Here is a 16349-nt window from a genome sequence, read left to right on the forward strand (position 1 = left end):
CATAGTTAAAAAAAGAAAACAAACATTTCTGACACTCCTAATGATGCAAGGGAACAAAAAAAGGCAGAAACAAACAGCATGAGAAATGAGACAGTGAAGGTTGATCCTGATCTGCCACGTGCTTGCTGCCTCTCCTGATCCTTCTGGAGTAATGTTGGATCCTGCTGCGCCACCACCCGACTTTCTCCTTGTTTGCCTGCACTGAGTTTATTTCAGTGGGGTTTCTTACACTTTGCTCTGGTACTGCCCAGTTAAATGTTGGTTTAAAACCTCAGCCTGAGAGGTGGGACATCCAGACCTCCCTCAGTGTCCATGACCATCTGGCCATAGTGTCACATCCTCTGGATGTGAACAGAGCCACATCTGACACCTCCACAACCCACCCCTCACAGATTTGGGAAGCATTTCCTCCCTTATCCCCACCTCCTTTTCACACTGGTTTTCCTCCTCCCAAGCCCTCTGTATTTCTCAACAACAAAACAAGAGTCAACTCCACTTTACTGCTAATGGTTTTGTGTTCAGGGGCACAAAAGAGAGAGTTTTAGGTTTTATTTGCTTTGCAGTCACCCCAAAGCGCAGCACCCCAGCATGGCTGTGTCCCAAAATGTCTCCAGGGGATTCAGTGTGCACAGATGCTGGGATGGGGCATCTCTGCCACCCCCTGATGCCATGGAGATGGGATTTAAATACAGCCATCCCAGTTCACCCACCACACAACCTTGAGCATTCAACGAAAGAGGAAAGGACATTCTCCTTCGTCATCCTACACGACCTCTCAAGGGAAATATCCCTGTGCATGGCAAGGGCTTGGGACGAGGTGAGTTTCAGGATCCCTTCCAACCCAAACCATTCCGGGATTTTGTGAACTTTGGTTCCAACCTTCTTGTCCATTTTGAGCCAAGCTACCGTGTCCTTGATCGTGTACTGCAGCCCAAAGAACCAGGTTTCCCGCAGTCCCAGTGTCCTGCACACCAGATCAAACAGGTCCTTCCCTTTCCACTTCACCTGCCAGAGAGAAAACAGGAAACAGAGTTATAAAGATGGATTTCAGAACTTCTCTCTGTTCAACCAAACGCACTGTTTTCACTTTACAAGGTCAAGTTTAACCCTCCTGCAAATGCATTTGGTACAGACATGAAAACACCCTAAGGAGGCACACGTTATCTCCTTCCATCTGATCTCATCTGCAGATCACCAGCTCCTCCCTCAGTAGGAAACTGAGATGTGATTTCCCCCGCTTTTCCAAAAAATGACACCGTAAAGCCCCTGTTTCTTGCCCTGGGAAACTAAGGGTTCATTTAGGCTCCTGTTGAGCTCAGGTTTAGACTACTGACATGTTTAGGTTCCTGCCTGTTGCCAGAAGGGAATAAAAATCCCTTTGAATTGCCCCTTGGTGGCTTTAATGTGTCTCCCTACAGGCCCAGGAAGCCCTGCATGAGCACCACCATCAGCAGAAGGGATTCAGAGAGAGGAACCACAAAATCAGCAGTGACACAATCCCTGCATGGAGTGCAGTGCCACCAGACCCTGCAGAGATAGACGGGAAAAAGAGCTCCAAAACCCCCATCATTACCACTGAAGTCAGCGGTTCTCTGGGAACACATTTTGATAGAGTCAAACTACATTTTCTGCTGAAAATGTTGGTGACAAAAGCAGCCAAGGAGCAGAGAAAATTGGTCCTGCTCAAGGACCGTGTCCTTCGAGCAATCCTGCAGCTGCATCCATGATGCTACTGAAGTTTGCTCATAAAACCGGGAGGTGTTGGGAGGCAGAGAGGTGAAGAGGGACATAAACCACATGAATCTAATATGCCAAAGCCACTTTCGTCTTCCATCTGCACGCTGAAAACAATTGCTGGACCGAGACATATGGCCATTACTCCAAAGCCCTTGGGCAAACAGATCTCGAGCACTCTCTTGTCACTACAGCTCAATCCTGGTGCCACCTGGACACATCAATATTAACGCGGGGCTGCTCCCGCTGTCACCCACTGCCGCCTTGTGGGCACAGGCAGGCCCAGCTCAGCCAAGCTGTGCCTTTCAGCGATGACTCCGTCACTGCTCTCCCCCTTCCCAGAGAGCACAGACACACACGCCGACAGTCCCGGAATAGGACAAAGCCGACACCACCCTCCCGACAAACACCACCCCCGGAGCGCTCGCCGCAATTCGGATCGGGCGCTGTCAACACCTCGGGGTCAAAACGCCAGGAGCAGCAAGTGTGGCAGTGCTGTAATTATAACCCCCCTAATTTCACACATTTCACTATCCTCCAGCCCCCGGGATGGGCTCCAGCTCGGCACAGGATGGCTCAGACTGCAGAAAATCTTTTCCTGACTATGATTTTAAGTGGGAGGTTAATTCGAGGGCTCAGACAAAACAGAGTGAGGCCCATTAAAAGAGCTATTTGGTACCATTTTTGCAGGCACATAAAAGCAGGCTGCCAGCAAAAGGCTATTTCTTCACTAAACTGCTTTGTATAAAGCATTATGGGCTGTTTTTCCTTCTCTAAGACCGTATTTCAGTCTCAGCACAGCAGTGCCTGCACCAAACCTTCTCAGGACAGGCTCCTGCCTGCTGCTAACAGCAGTGCCAGGACATTCCTCCACATCCCATTGGATCAGTATGTTAAATGTAGAATTTCCATCGACTGTGTCTCCTCACCAAGCCACCTCAGGTATCCAAACCACGCTCAGGAGCTGACAGGATCCAAAGGTTTCCTCTCAAAACACAAACCACCAGTTTGTTTTGAAGAGCAGCACTGAGGATTACGGCCGGAGCTTTGTGCAGTTTTCACCCCTGCATTTTTAACTTTGTGATGGGAATTTGGAATGGTTTTGGTGGGAAGGGAGCTTAAAGATCATCCAGGTCCACCCCCTGCCATGGAGAGGGACATCTTCCACTATCCCAGACTGCTCCAAGTCCTGTCCAGCCTGGCCTTGGACACTTCCAGGGACCCAGGGGCAGCCACAGCTTCTCTGGACAACCCCTGCCAGGGTCTCATAGTTGGATTTCTTCCTGACACCTAAACTAAATCTCCCTCCTTTTAGTTTAAAACCATTCCCCCTTCCCTGATCATTATCTGTCTGCATTAAAAACTCTCTCTCCTTTGTTTACAAGCCCCTCTTTAAGGGACTGTATTTTAAGTGAAGCTTCTGCTGCTGCATTTTACACCAGCGCTTTGTCACCACGCGTTTCTGTGGTGGCAGAAATAGACATTTAACGTTCCTGCACAATGCTCAAGACTCCAGCCATAACAGAGCACAGATCCTCCCCAACTGCGCTGAATTACCTTCATTAAATATATCAATGATCAGCAGCCACCTTTATTCCAACAGACATGATTTCCCTCCACACCTCGGTACTTAAAATAACGATCTGCATTCAAGTGGCATCTTTTGACAGCTGAACTCCAACTGCTTTACAGACATCCAGGACCTCAGCCCTCCTCACTCATACTTTTACAGGTTTTGTATCATTAACTGCCACATTCTGTGGTTGTAAACGACTAAAAAGAAAGCCCTTCCAGGGCATGAGGGGATGGACAGAGCTGCTGTCCAGAGAGCCTGGGGGACAGTCAGGACAGGCTGGCCATTCCCATCTACTGTGTGTCCGTCATGCTGTTCCCTGCACAGCACTCAAGTGACACCTGAAGTACAAAGATGATTTTAGAAGCCATTCTGAGCTCCTGAAAACAAAACTAAGGAGCTCAGAGCAGAAAAATAACCTTCTCAGCTGTATGCTGGGGTAGCTGGCACGATGCTGTAACAAAGCTCCATCTCCAAGCAAAAAGCTACATGATGATAACCTCAACGTGACCGTCAGGACAGAGTGGGATGCACCACTCCAGCATCCTCCCTGTGCTGCAGGCATCACCTCTGACATTTGCAGCTCCTTTCCCATTAGCAGGATCACAGAATGGGCGGCTGCAGGGATTCAGGAGTCACCGAAGGGACACGGGAATGAAGTGCTTTATAAACAGGCTGTTACTCCACCGAGCTGTTTGTGTTCTTTACTAAGTACAGACCAGTTACAATCTATCAGCAAAGCATTTTAAATTAACAGCACTAAACACTTAAAACTCTGCAGCCAGTGGCTAGAACAGAGTATTTCCAGTCCAGATTATTGGCATCATCTTTTTCTCCAGCGGAGACGGCGCATTTGGCATCTATTAACAGGGTTTGCATTATTTATTAACCTGCACCGGGAGTCATTTCCAACTCGCAGGCAACTGCGCGATTTATTTTGGAGCATAACCTCTCTGTCAAGTTTCACAACTGCTCCTCAGCTCCCCACTCGATAAAGCAGCTCCAAAAATGAGCAGAAGGGTTGTCTGGTCCTCTCATCAGGGGGCGACAAGGAGGGAGGGCAAGCCAGGGAATGGAGCTGTGTTGGAAGGTTGAGGCTGGAGATCAGGAAAGGCTCTTCCCCCAGAGGGTGCTGGCACTGCCCAGGCTCCCCAGGGAATGGGCACGGCCCCGAGGCTGCCAGAGCTCCAGGAGCCTTTGGACAGCACTGCCAGGGGTGCCCAGGGTGGGATTGTTGGGGGGTCTGGGCAGGGACAGGGGATGGATCAATGATCCCTGTGGGCCCATTCCCACTGAGGATATTCCACAATTCAAAAAAATGGGCAGCAAGGGACAAGGGGTGCAACCATCCTGCATGGAGACGGTTGAGCAAGGGATCTACACAGAAAAGAGATTCCCAGAACATTGTCAGGTTGATGCTTTTCCTTCAACGGTGTCAAAGGTGGTAAAGGGAAGGTAAGAGGGATGGGTTTAATTTAATATTTAGGTTCCTCACGCAAGAGGCTCTCCTGGGACAACTGGGAGATGCCCAAACTCCAGGGGACAAAACCTGGCTCTGCTCAGTGGGTACAGATAAAGATCTCATCTTCTCCTCATCATAAACACAAACCCCTGGAGCTACAGCTCCTCCTGGGATCAGGATAGGCAATAAGGGCACAAGCAAGGGAGCAGAGGGCATCAAGGCTCAGCTGCTTCCCGGGGAAACCCACAGCAGCCATCCCTGCACACCCCACCCACAGGACAAGGTTAACACACAACCTTGAAGAAATGACTCACATTTACGGAGTATTTTACTGCACCAATTTACCCGTAAATAACACAGAAAATGGCTTTTTGCTTTGCAGATAATTTTATTAGGTGATAGCTCTGTGATAGGGATGCAAAGAGAGGCAAGAGCCCCTGCTGTGATACAACAGCCAAAGGACTGCTGGGAAAAGGGGACCAAGCCCCGGGAAAGAGTGCTCAGAGTGAAGTTATTCCTGTTTAGAATCAAGTTTCAATGAGATAACATGACACCTCTTCACTGAAACAGGGATGGAGAGGACCAAATGGAAAGAGCTGGGCCTGAGCAGAGCATCCCTCCACTAACCACCTGGGAATGAGGAAATGGATGTTGGCTGTAGCTGTTCCAAAACCCTGTCCCACGGAGATGCCCAAACCACCCAGCCGCAACAGTTTACAACTGAAATGGAGATGATTTTGAGACTGCAGACCACACTTATTTCTCCTTCTGGACCTGAATGATAACCACAGTGCCACAGACAACCATTTATTTAGATTTAAAGCCCATTTGGAGTAAACAGGGAATCAAAAATGGAATATTCGTCAATTTTGTTTTAAATAAAGCGATGTCAAATATTTTCAATTGCCACTTACTGAGTCACAAGGCAGGGCTGTAAAAGTTATTTTTATTTACTAATGCTACACGACAACTCGATAACGAGCTTTTAATTAAAACCTATTTCTGTTAACCACCGAGGAGGCCAAAAAGGCGCCCAGGCATGAGGACGCAGATGGTGCAGCCAAGCACGTTCCGTGGTGTCTGCCCGAGACAGAGACGGAGCGGGAACACTGAGAACAGGCGGCTGTGACCAGACGGAGCCAGGGGAGAACAGGGGACAAAAACTGGTGACAGTGTGCCCTCTGCCCCGCTCAGGTGAGACCCCACCTGCAGAGCTGCCCCCAGCTCCAGGGGCGCAACACAGGAGGGACTTGGAGCTGCTGGAGCCAGTCCAGAGGAGGCCACGGAGATGCTCCCAGGGCTGGAGCCCCTCTGCTCCAGAGCCAGGCTGGGAGAGCTGGGGGTGCTCACCTGGAGAACAGAAGGCTCCAGGGAGAGCTCAGAGCCCCTTCCAGGGCCTAAAGGGGCTCCAGGAGAGCTGGAGAGGGACTGGGGACAAGGGATGGAGGGACAGGACACAGGGAATGGCTTCCCACTGCCAGAGTGTTCCCTGTAAGCACAGATTGAAGCTGTGGCTGCCCCTGGATCCCTGGCAGTGTCCAAGGGCAGGTTGGACAGGGCTTGGAGCAGTCTGGGATAGTGTGAGGTGTCCCTGCCCATGGCACAAGATGGAACTGGATGATATTTAAGCTCCCTTCCAGCCCAAACCATTCCATGATTCCATGTCCCAAAGCCTCACCCCACCCCATAAGCTGGGCTCACACAGGTGAGGAGTTACAGGGTCAAGCAGCAGCTCAATGCAGAGCAAGAAGCTCCAAAAGGATGAAAGGAGGATTTGGATCCTGCAGGGAGCTCTGCCGAGGATGCACAGAGCTGTAACATCGGCCAGAGCTCTCTGTGCTGCACTTACACACCTGCAGCACAGCACTGCTCCCTGCCCTGGGAAAGGACAGCCCCAAGCTCTCCCTCACGCAGGAGCTGATTGCTGATGGACACAGGGTGTTTCAGCCCAGCCTGCCCTGCTCTGATGGGCCCTCACACACTGCTGAGCTCTGAGCACAGAGCTCACCCAGGCAGGAGAGGGGCTCACCTCGGGGTGATGCCAGGATAAACACCCCTCTTCCCATTTCCAGGGCTCTGGGATTCCCTATCAGTGCTGCCTCCCAGCTTCAAGAAGATTATTCCCTGGGATGCTTCCCTGTTCAAGTACCTTTAATTTCAAAAACCACCTACTTGAAAGACACTGCCTCTACAAAGAAAAAAAAAAAAAAAAAAAAAGAGGTATTAAAGAGCATCAAAACTGGAGTCTATACACCAAAAGGGAAACATTTACTGTCCCAAATGCCCTCCTCCTTCCTTCCCCTCTGCATCAACTCATCTCTGGATTAATTAACAGAGTCTGCAGATTGACAGCAGTTTTAAACAGTCTTTGGAGAGAAGTAACAGGAGTTTCCAACTGGCTTGGAAGAGGCTGTGATGGGAACAGGAGATCCAGAGAACTTTTCAGGTGCAGGGTGAGGCACCAAAGCCAAAGAGGATCCATGTCCAGAAGTCACAAGCACAACTTAGAGGAATGAACTGCACCAAGCAAGACGCCTCAAAACATTAACTCCCAAATGTCAGTGGTGTGAATGAGAAATTCTGAGGTTTTGGGGCACAAACCCCTCCAAGACATGAGTGAGGAAACAGCCCTTACCTGCTGTGTCTCAGATTCAAAGACAGCCACACACGCTCCTGAGTGCTGGCACAAAATCAGGATACACGGGCACATGGGGGAACCAAACACTGACCTGACAGCTGGTATCCCAACAATTTTTTGGGAATCATGCTGTACCTGAGGGGATTATTTCTCTCAGCTTTTTTAAACAGCTGTTCCTGCACACAGACTGGTGTTTTCCTGTTAAGTTTGTGTCCATTCATGGAAGCTGTGCAGCATCAAGAGGTCACTGTCTCTACCAGCACTCTGCTGCGTGCAGTTGCCAATGCATGGATCTTTATAAACTCTCTTCCAAGTATCCTGCAATGCAGAAGGAAGCCAAGGGCATTCCATTCCCTGATTTCCTTTCCCTGTCTTTTTATTTTGGTGCAGTGACTGGACACATCTCAAAACTCAGCTCCGATTTACCAAACCAGCTCTTCCTCAAAAACTCATTTCCACCCAGATTTCCACCACCAAATCCTCGGTTGTTCCTGTTCCAGAGGATGAGCTTTGCAGCTCAGCTACACAACTCTCTGTGTCTGGTGACAAAGGGACAGCACTCGGCCGCACGTGGCCGAAATCAGAACTCTTCTACTTACAAGGGCTTTACATCCAACCTCGTCCAACTGGCTCTGCACCCACTGGGGCACTGGGCTAAAATAAAGATTCCTTCCAACTAGGATTATCCTCTGGACAGAGAGGAACAGCTTAAGCACTGAAGCAATAACAGGATGCATGTTTAGACCAGCAAATACATCAGCACAAACCTGCCTCTTCTTGCTGCTTGAACATTCAAGCTGTTTCTCCAGGCTGGCTGTAAAGCTTTTCCAATTCATTTCTAAGACATCAAAGGATTAAGGTTGGGAAGCAGCTGGGCAGCGAGCTGCACCCTAATGGAGTGACCATCCCTGCAGGATTCAAGCCCAAGTTCACACACACAACAGAAAAAGCAAAACACACCCTTTGGAAAGCAGGCTGTGGCTCTGAGATGGAGGGACACTGATGGGGCTGAGCACTGAAAGAGGAAGAAATTGGCAAAGACACCCATGAGACCAAAGGAAAGATGGAGGGGTTCTCCCATCAGCCAGGGAACTGAGAGGGAAAAGACTGCACATGGGAGAGGGTGAGACCAACCAGCTGCACCACACCTCTGCCACCCCACCAGAGATGTGGGATAAACAGTGCTTTGGATGTGAACTCAAAAATACCATGGGGTTTTCAGTACTGAATAACTCCTGGAATGGTTTGAGTGGGAAGGGACATTAAAACCCATCCAGTCCCACCTCCCTGCCATGGACAGGGATATCTTCTGGTATCCCAAGTGGCTCCAAGCCCCATCCAGCCTGGCCTTGGACACTTCCAGGGATCCAGGGACAGCCAGTTTCTCTGGGCACTCTGTGCCAGGGCCTCCCCACCCTCACAGGGAAGAGGCTTCTACATGGCTATCCAAGGTTCTCAGGAAGGTAAAGGCAGCTGGGGTTGCTTTAGCACAGGGATTCAAGAGTTATGCAAATGTCTACCCTTCCTCCAGATGTTATCAATTAATTAGGTACAGCTCAAACCTCTGAGATGGAAGTAACAAAAGGAAGACACTCGCTTTGTGCCTCCAAGATTTCCCCAAACAAATTTTAAGTCTTTAAAGTGAAACCCCAACCGTGATTATTAATCTCCATCACTGTGTTAGAAAGATTAAGATTTCATTTCTAGGAATTATTTTAGATTTAGGCTCAATTTAGAGACATCAACTGCAGAATAAACAGATGCAAAGCAGGTTTAATCCCTTAAAATGCACAGCTGGGGATTTCTAGGGAGCAGACTGAAAAATTAACACTGAGAAACAAGGTGAGTCTCCAGCAGCTACGGCTGGGTCATGGAATTATGGAATATCCTGAGCTGGGAGGAACTCCCAGGGATTATGGAAGACCAGCTCCAGACATCCAACAGATCAGCAGCTCTCTGTCCCTGTCAGCACAAGGTGCCACTCATAGGCCACAAAAGCACATCACAGCACCCCCAAACTGCAGGATTCCCACTGCACCTCCTTCCAGTGATCCTCTCAAGTGTTTGTGAGGCAGATTTCCCTCTCCCAGGCTCCTGCTGGGGCCAGCAGCTCTCCTTCCTGGCCAAAGACACCTCAAAGCACACAGATAGGGGGGTAAACAGTGCTGCTCACTCTTCTCCTGGCAAACCTTGGGATGGGGGCTGGATTCCTTCAGGGAGGAGCACTGTCATTCCCAAAAATCGACTCTCCCACCCCACTGACTCTCAGCAGGGCACAAACTCCACCCCTGGCTCCAGGTCTCACTGTGGGTGTAGAGGAAGCCAAGCCCTTCCCTGGGCCACCTTCCCAACCCCAGGACTCGAGGTGTGTCTGATCCCTCTGTCCATGGATGTTTCTGCAGAGTCAGCAAAACAAGGAGCTTTTCCCGGAGCCTCCCAAGAGTGACACAAACACAGGGACAGAGATCCAGCCAGGGAGCCAGACTGCTCAGATAGAGCTTGGATAAAACTCACACCTCAAGCTGGGCTGCCCTGGACTTGGAGCAAGCCCAGGAGGCCATGGAGATGCTCCAAGGGCTGGAGCCCCTCTGCTCCAGAGCCAGGCTGGGAGAGCTGGGGGTGCTCACCTGGAGAACAGAAGGCTCCAGGGAGAGCTCAGAGCCCCTGCCAGGGCCTAAAGGGGCTCCAGGAGAGCTGGAGAGGGACTGGGGACAAGGGATGGAGGGACAGGACACAGGGAATGGCTTCCCACTGCCAGAGGAGGGATAGATAGGATATTGGTGAGGAGTTCCTGGCTGTGAGGGTGCTGAGGCTCTGGCACAGTGTGGGCTTGATATTTTCTGAGCCTGAAAATTGCTGAGCTTTTCTCAAAGGAAACTTTTCAACAGTTTTCTTTTTCTCAAAACAACCTTGTGTAAACAATATTCCTTTCCCACAACAAAAGGTGTTGTTGGCTATTTCTGTTACTGAGCCAAAGGAGAGGTGCCAGCCTTATGGACCAATAACGTGTCTTCTCAGCACAGCGTGTTATAAAAGGGCTGAATGAATTGTAAATAAACCTTCTGATCTCTACTGCCTCCTGACTGGGGTCAGGCATCTTTATTTTGTGTCCCATTGGGACAGCACAGGGTGCCCAGAGCAGCTGTGGCTGCCCCTGGATCCCTGGCAGTGTCCCAGCCAAGGCTGGACAGGGCTTGGAGCAGCCTGAGACAGTGGGAGGTGTCCTTGCCCATGGCAGGGGTGGCACTGGGTGGGATTTAATGTCCCTTCCCATCAAAACCATTCCATGATTCCATGAAAACTCACTCCTCACCTGCAGTGTGAAACAGCCCCACCACCCACCTGCACCCATCCCTCCATCCATCCCCTCGTCCTGCTCCAGTGCTGAAGGAGGAGGCCTGGATTCCCTCTGCATCCCCCCAGCACCACCCAGGATTCCTCAGCAGGGCCACACTCACAGCTCCAGAGCTCCTTCCAGCTGCAGAACTCTCTCTGCAGCAACAAGTTCTTTTGGCAGGAGCCTCCCAGAAAAGTCAGCTGGAGATGCACCAGTTCCACAGTCAAATCCCAGGGGAATGCTGTCTCATCGCTGCACAACCCCCTGATCCCAGCGGGAAAGGACACCCGGCCACTGAAATTAACAATTATTTACTCTCCATCATCAGTCACTGCTGCAGCCTCCACAAACCAGGAAAAACAGAGCCAGGACATTCACACCCTGCTGGAAGTGGGAAGCTCACAGGGCTGCCTAAGAGCAAATCCTTAAACTCTAGGAAAAGCAGGAAGTTCTTCAGGGCTGAGAGCAGATTTCCACAGCAAGGAAATCAGTGATGACAAACACCCCTTGGCTGATGGACACTGGGATTCTGTCAGGTTTTGGGTGAGGCTAATGAAATATAAACTATTAAATGAAGAGATTGGAGTGGGGTTTCAGAGTTTCTCTGGCCAACCCCTCTGGATCAACTGAAAAAGCAGAGCAAACCCCAGGGTTTGGCAGCAACGCCCTGGGAGAAGGTTTTACAAGGGCCCCAAAAAGGGAAATCATCACAGAAAAACCAGACCCAACCCCCTGGAGCATCCCTCATGGTGAGCTAAGAGCTCAGGAAAATGCCAAAATTCTGTTCTTGGGTGTTTGTGGAGCACGTGGGAGTTGGATTCCTGTGGATTCAAATCCTGACAATGAGATTCCCCCTGCCCTGTGACAGCCACGGTGCAGTGCTGGCTCGGGCTGGGATGGCAGGATAGCAATGGACTGGAGCCCAAACGAAGCTGGATTGTAATGAGAATAAAGCTGAATTAGAACCAGGATAAAACTGAATTATATCCAGAATGAAGCTGAATTATAGCCAAAGTATAGGATGAATTATACCCAGAATAATGCCAAATTGTACCCAGAATGAGACCGAATTATAACAGGAATGGAGCCAAATTATAACCCAAATAAAGCTAAATTACACCTGGAGTGAAGATAAATTATTGCCAGAATAAAGCTGAGTTATAACCAAACTATAAACTTAATTATAACCAGAATAATGCCAAATTATACCCAGGATAAAGCCAAATTATACCCAGAAAAAAGCCAATTTATGACCAAAATAATGCTGAATTACTCGCATAATAAGGATTAATTATAACCAAAACAAAGCCAAACTACAACCTGGATACAACTGAATTACACACACAATAACACCGAATTACAACCAAAACAAAGCCAAGTTATGACCGAAGTAAAGCCAAATTACACCGATTCATAACCAAAGCAAAGGTGAATTACGGCCAAAGAAAAGCCGAATTATAACCAGAATAATGTGCAAAATCACACCGGGATAACGCTGATTTATAACCAAAACAAGGCGGTGGCGCGGCCGGGCCGGGGCAGGCCCGGGGCCCTGCGGAGGGTCGGGGGTACCGGGAGGGGCCCGGGCCCCTCAGGGGTGTGGGGGTGTCCGGGGGGTCCATCCCCCCTCAGCGGGACCCCTGCCCCGCCCCCGCGCGGGCCGTCACCTCGCAGCTGAACTCCATCTCGGCGTCCATGGTGGCGATGCGCACGGTGAAGGTCTTGGGCTGCTTGCGCTTGAGGGAGCTGAAGCTCATGCGGGACGCGATGGCCCCGGCCATGGCGGCGCGGACCGGTCAGCGCGGCGGCGGCGCCATGGCGGCCTGGCCCCGCCCCCCCGCCGCGCCATTGGCAGCGCCGCGCGGTGCGCCCGCCCCCGCCGCGCATTGTAGCCAATAGAAAAGGTTGTGCTAGGGAGGCGGGAGAAGAAGCGGCTTTGATTGGGTAAAGAGGACGCCGCTCAAGAAAAGGGGCGGGGTGAGGCGGGGCCATTCAGGGCTGTGTGTAGAAGAGATTAGGCGTGGCGGTGTCGCCCTCTGGCGGCGGGAGGAGCGCGCTGCAGAGGCCAGCGGGAGAGGGGCGGGCACCAGGACCCGGCACGGGGACACGGGGACACGGGGGGACACGGGGACACGGGGGATACAGGGGACACGGGGACACGGGGGGACACGGGGGGACACGGGGGGACAGGGGAGGGTGTCAGGAGATCCTGGCGTGTCCGGGGCCCGTGTGCAGTCCGGGGTCCCCAGGATGTCTCAGGGACCACGAAGTGTCAGGAGTCCGTGGGGTGTCAGGGATCCCTGAGATGTGCGGGATTTGTGGCTCCGTAAGGTCCCTGAGGTGTCCCCGCTGCCGCGGGGTGTCCCCGTGTCACGGGTGTCCCCAGTGCCGTGGGGTGTCCCCGTGTCACGGGTGTCCCAGTGCCGTGGGGTGTCCCCGTGTCACGGGTGTCCCCAGTGCCGCGGGGTGTCCCCGTGTCACGGGTGTCCCAGTGCCGTGGGTGTCCCCGTGTCACGGGTGTCCCCAGTGCCGCGGGGTGTCCCCGTGTCACGGGTGTCCCAGTGCCGTGGGTGTCCCCGTGTCACGGGTGTCCCCAGTGCCGCGGGGTGTCCCCGTGTCACGGGTGTCCCAGTGCCGTGGGTGTCCCCGTGTCACGGGTGTCCCCAGTGCCGCGGGGTGTCCCCGTGTCACGGGTGTCCCCAGTGCCGTGGGGTGACCCGTGTCACGGGTGTCCCCAGTGCCGTGGGGTGTCCCCGTGTCACGGGTGTCCCCAGTGCCGTAGGGTGTCCCCGTGTCACGGGTGTCCCAGTGCCGCGGGGTGTCCCCGTGTCACGGGTGTCCCCAGTGCCGTGGGTGTCCCCGTGTCACGGGTGTCCCCAGTGCCGTGGGGTGTCCCCGTGTCACGGGTGTCCCCAGTGCCGTAGGGTGTCCCCGTGTCACGGGTGTCCCAGTGCCGTGGTGTCCCCGCAGCCCGGGGTTCCCGGTGACACGGACACGCGGCGCTGTCCCCTCGGCGCTGCCGGGGCGAGGGACCCACGCGGTGCTCCGGCTCGTGGGTGGGGGCAGAGCCTGGGACCAGCGCCCGGGGCGGGCGGGGACACGGGGCAGGACCGGGACGGGAACGGGGACTGCGGGACTGGGACCAGCGCGGGCACCGGGACGGGACGGGCACCGACACCGGGACACGGGACGGGACCGGCAGCAGAACCGGCCGCGGTAACGGAACCGGGACCGCCACTGGGATGAGGGACAGTGGCTGGGACCCGCCACCGGGGCGAGGGGACGGGACCGCCACCCCGGCCGGTGTGGGATAACGGGCTGGGAACCGGGACGGGCGGGGGGGAACGAAACAGAAACCGGGACCCGCTGGGACGGAAACTGAGCCGGCACAGGGATAACGGGAGGGACCGGGACCAGGTCAGGGTTACCGGGACGGGAACTGGGACCAGCACGGGAATTCTGGGGTGGGAATCAGGACGGAGAGGTTGAGGGATACCGGGACGGAAACTGGGACCTTCACGGGGATGAGGAGACGGGAACTGGAATCAGCAGGAGTAACGGGACAGGAACTGAGACCAGTCTGGGGTTACTGGGACAGAACTGGGACCGGCACAGGGGGACGGGCGGACCTGAATCCGGCAGGATCGGGAGGGGGAAGGGACCAGAAGCCCCCCCGACACCCCCGGGGGGACTCAGGCGTCCGGGAGCGGCCCCCGCCTCCGCAGCGGGAAGAACGGGGCCTCTGTCCCCGCGGGGACAATGGGGACATTGACGGGACCCCCGCTGCCCCCGCAGGACCCCCCATGGCAGAACGCGACAACTCCCCCCGCCGGGACCCCGCCCCCGCCGGACCCCGCCCCCAGGTGGGCAAAGGGGGTGGGGGGCAGGGGGGGAAACTGGGGAACCGGGGGGGGTTGGAGGGGTTGGGGAGGGGGTGGGATTGGGGAAACCTGGACACCCGAGGGAGCACGAGGGCGGCATGTGGAGCGTTGGGGTGTACAGGGGAGCCCAACACTCCATAGGGACCTATGGGACACAAGGGGGGTGCTCTGGGCAGCAAAGATAAATTGGGATAGGAGGGCTGGTAGACACTCTGGAGGCCTGGGGGGCTCTAGGGGTGCTGGGCCCCTTCCTTGGCCCCCCACCATGGGTGACCCCCCCTGCCCAGCCCTGCCGGCCCGTGCCGAGGGTCCACGCCTTTGGGAAGGGGGAGCAGGCGCTGCGGAGGGACCCCCGGAGCCCCCCCGCCATGCAGGGCTGGCTGCACAAGCAGGTGAGGTGGGGGGCGCGGGGAGGGCTGGGGAGGGGGTTCAGGGGGTGTATGGGGTTTGAGGTGCGGGATTCTGGAGGGTTTGTGGGTTTGGGGGACCTGGGGCACGAAGTGTTGAGGGTCTGGAGTGTCAGGGGGCCATGGGGATATGGGGCTTGGGGGGGAAATCAGAGGGAGTTGGGGGGTTCACTGGGTGGGGAGGGAGAGTTATGGGGTTTGGGGAGATCAGAGACACTTGGTGGGACGGGGCAGTGTGGGGCAGTTTGGGGTCTGGGATGGAAGAGGGTGCCGGGGGGTTGTGGAGTTTGGGGGTCTGGCATGGCAGTCACCTGGGGGGATCGGAAGGGATTGAGGGGTCTGGGGCAGCAGAGGGTCCCGGGGGGGGATGGGCTGCGGGGGCTCAGCCCGCTTCCCCCCCTCTGATTCTCAGGACAGCTCGGGGCTGCGGCTCTGGAAGCGCCGCTGGTTTGTGCTGGTGGATCTCTGCCTCTACTACTACCGGGGTGAGGGGGGACAGGGGGGCCGGGAGAGCCCAGAGGGCACAGGGATCTGGGGGGTCAGGGTGTCCCTGGGCCATTGGGGGTTTCTGGGGGGCTCAGGAGTCCTGGGGTGTTGGGCAGTCCCTGGACAACCAGGAATCCTGGGGGACTGGGGGGTCCCTGGGGTGTTGGAGGTCCCCAGGGCGGTCAGGGATCCCAGTGGGATCAAGGATCCCTGGGGCATTTGGGGGTTTCTGGGGGAGCCCGGGATCCCTCAGGGATTGGGGGTCTCTGGAGCATTGGGAATTCCTGGGGATTTGGGGTCTCTGGATGGATATGAGATTCTGGCGGGATCGGGGGTCTCTGGGGTCTTGATGAGGTTCTTGGTGGGGTTCTAAGGACTGGGGGGCTCTGGAAGGTTTGAGGACATTTGATGGGACTCAGAGAAGGTCCTCGCCGTCCCCCTGATGGTACTGGAGATCTCGGGGGACAGATGGGGGCTCTGGTGCCCCTCATCGTGACCTTCTGCCCCCCAGACAGCAGCGAGCAGCAAGTGCGGGGCGGGCTCCCCCTGCCCGGCTACGAGATCCGCGTCCTGCCCCCCGCCCCCCGCGCCCCCCCGTTCCTCTTCACGGTCAGTCACAGCTCCCTGGGCCTCCGGATCCGGGGGTGCCCTGGGGGGGACGGGACCCGGACACCTGAGCCCCGTCTACCAAGGATCCCCATTCCCAGGCTGAACATCCCGGGATGCGGACCTACTGCCTGGGGGCCGAGACCCCCGAGGAGCTGCACGCCTGGGTCAGCGCCCTGCGCCGGGGGGCATCGCCCCTGCCCGGGTCAGTGCGGCACGGGGGGC

At 54.8% G+C, this 16349-nt stretch overlaps 1 protein-coding gene across 4 annotated transcripts in view; it reads right to left on the minus strand.

Moving 5' to 3' along the window:
• Positions 1-12553, minus strand: part of NF2 (NF2, moesin-ezrin-radixin like (MERLIN) tumor suppressor) — a 47373-nt gene extending 34820 nt beyond the window's left edge. For all 4 annotated transcript variants that reach the window (XM_083873875.1, XM_083873877.1, XM_083873874.1 and 1 more), the window contains exons 1-2: positions 12412-12553; positions 880-1005 (exon numbers count right to left, since the gene is read on the minus strand). In XM_083873875.1, the coding sequence (XP_083730001.1) occupies positions 880-1005; positions 12412-12525 (240 nt within the window). In that variant the 5' untranslated portion in view covers positions 12526-12553. The remainder of the gene's footprint in view (positions 1-879; positions 1006-12411) is intronic.
• Between the last annotated feature and the right edge of the window lie 3796 nt (positions 12554-16349).

Source organism: Zosterops lateralis, assembly GCF_965231275.1.
Source record: "Zosterops lateralis genome assembly, chromosome: 17".
Lineage (NCBI taxonomy): Eukaryota > Metazoa > Chordata > Aves > Passeriformes > Zosteropidae > Zosterops > Zosterops lateralis.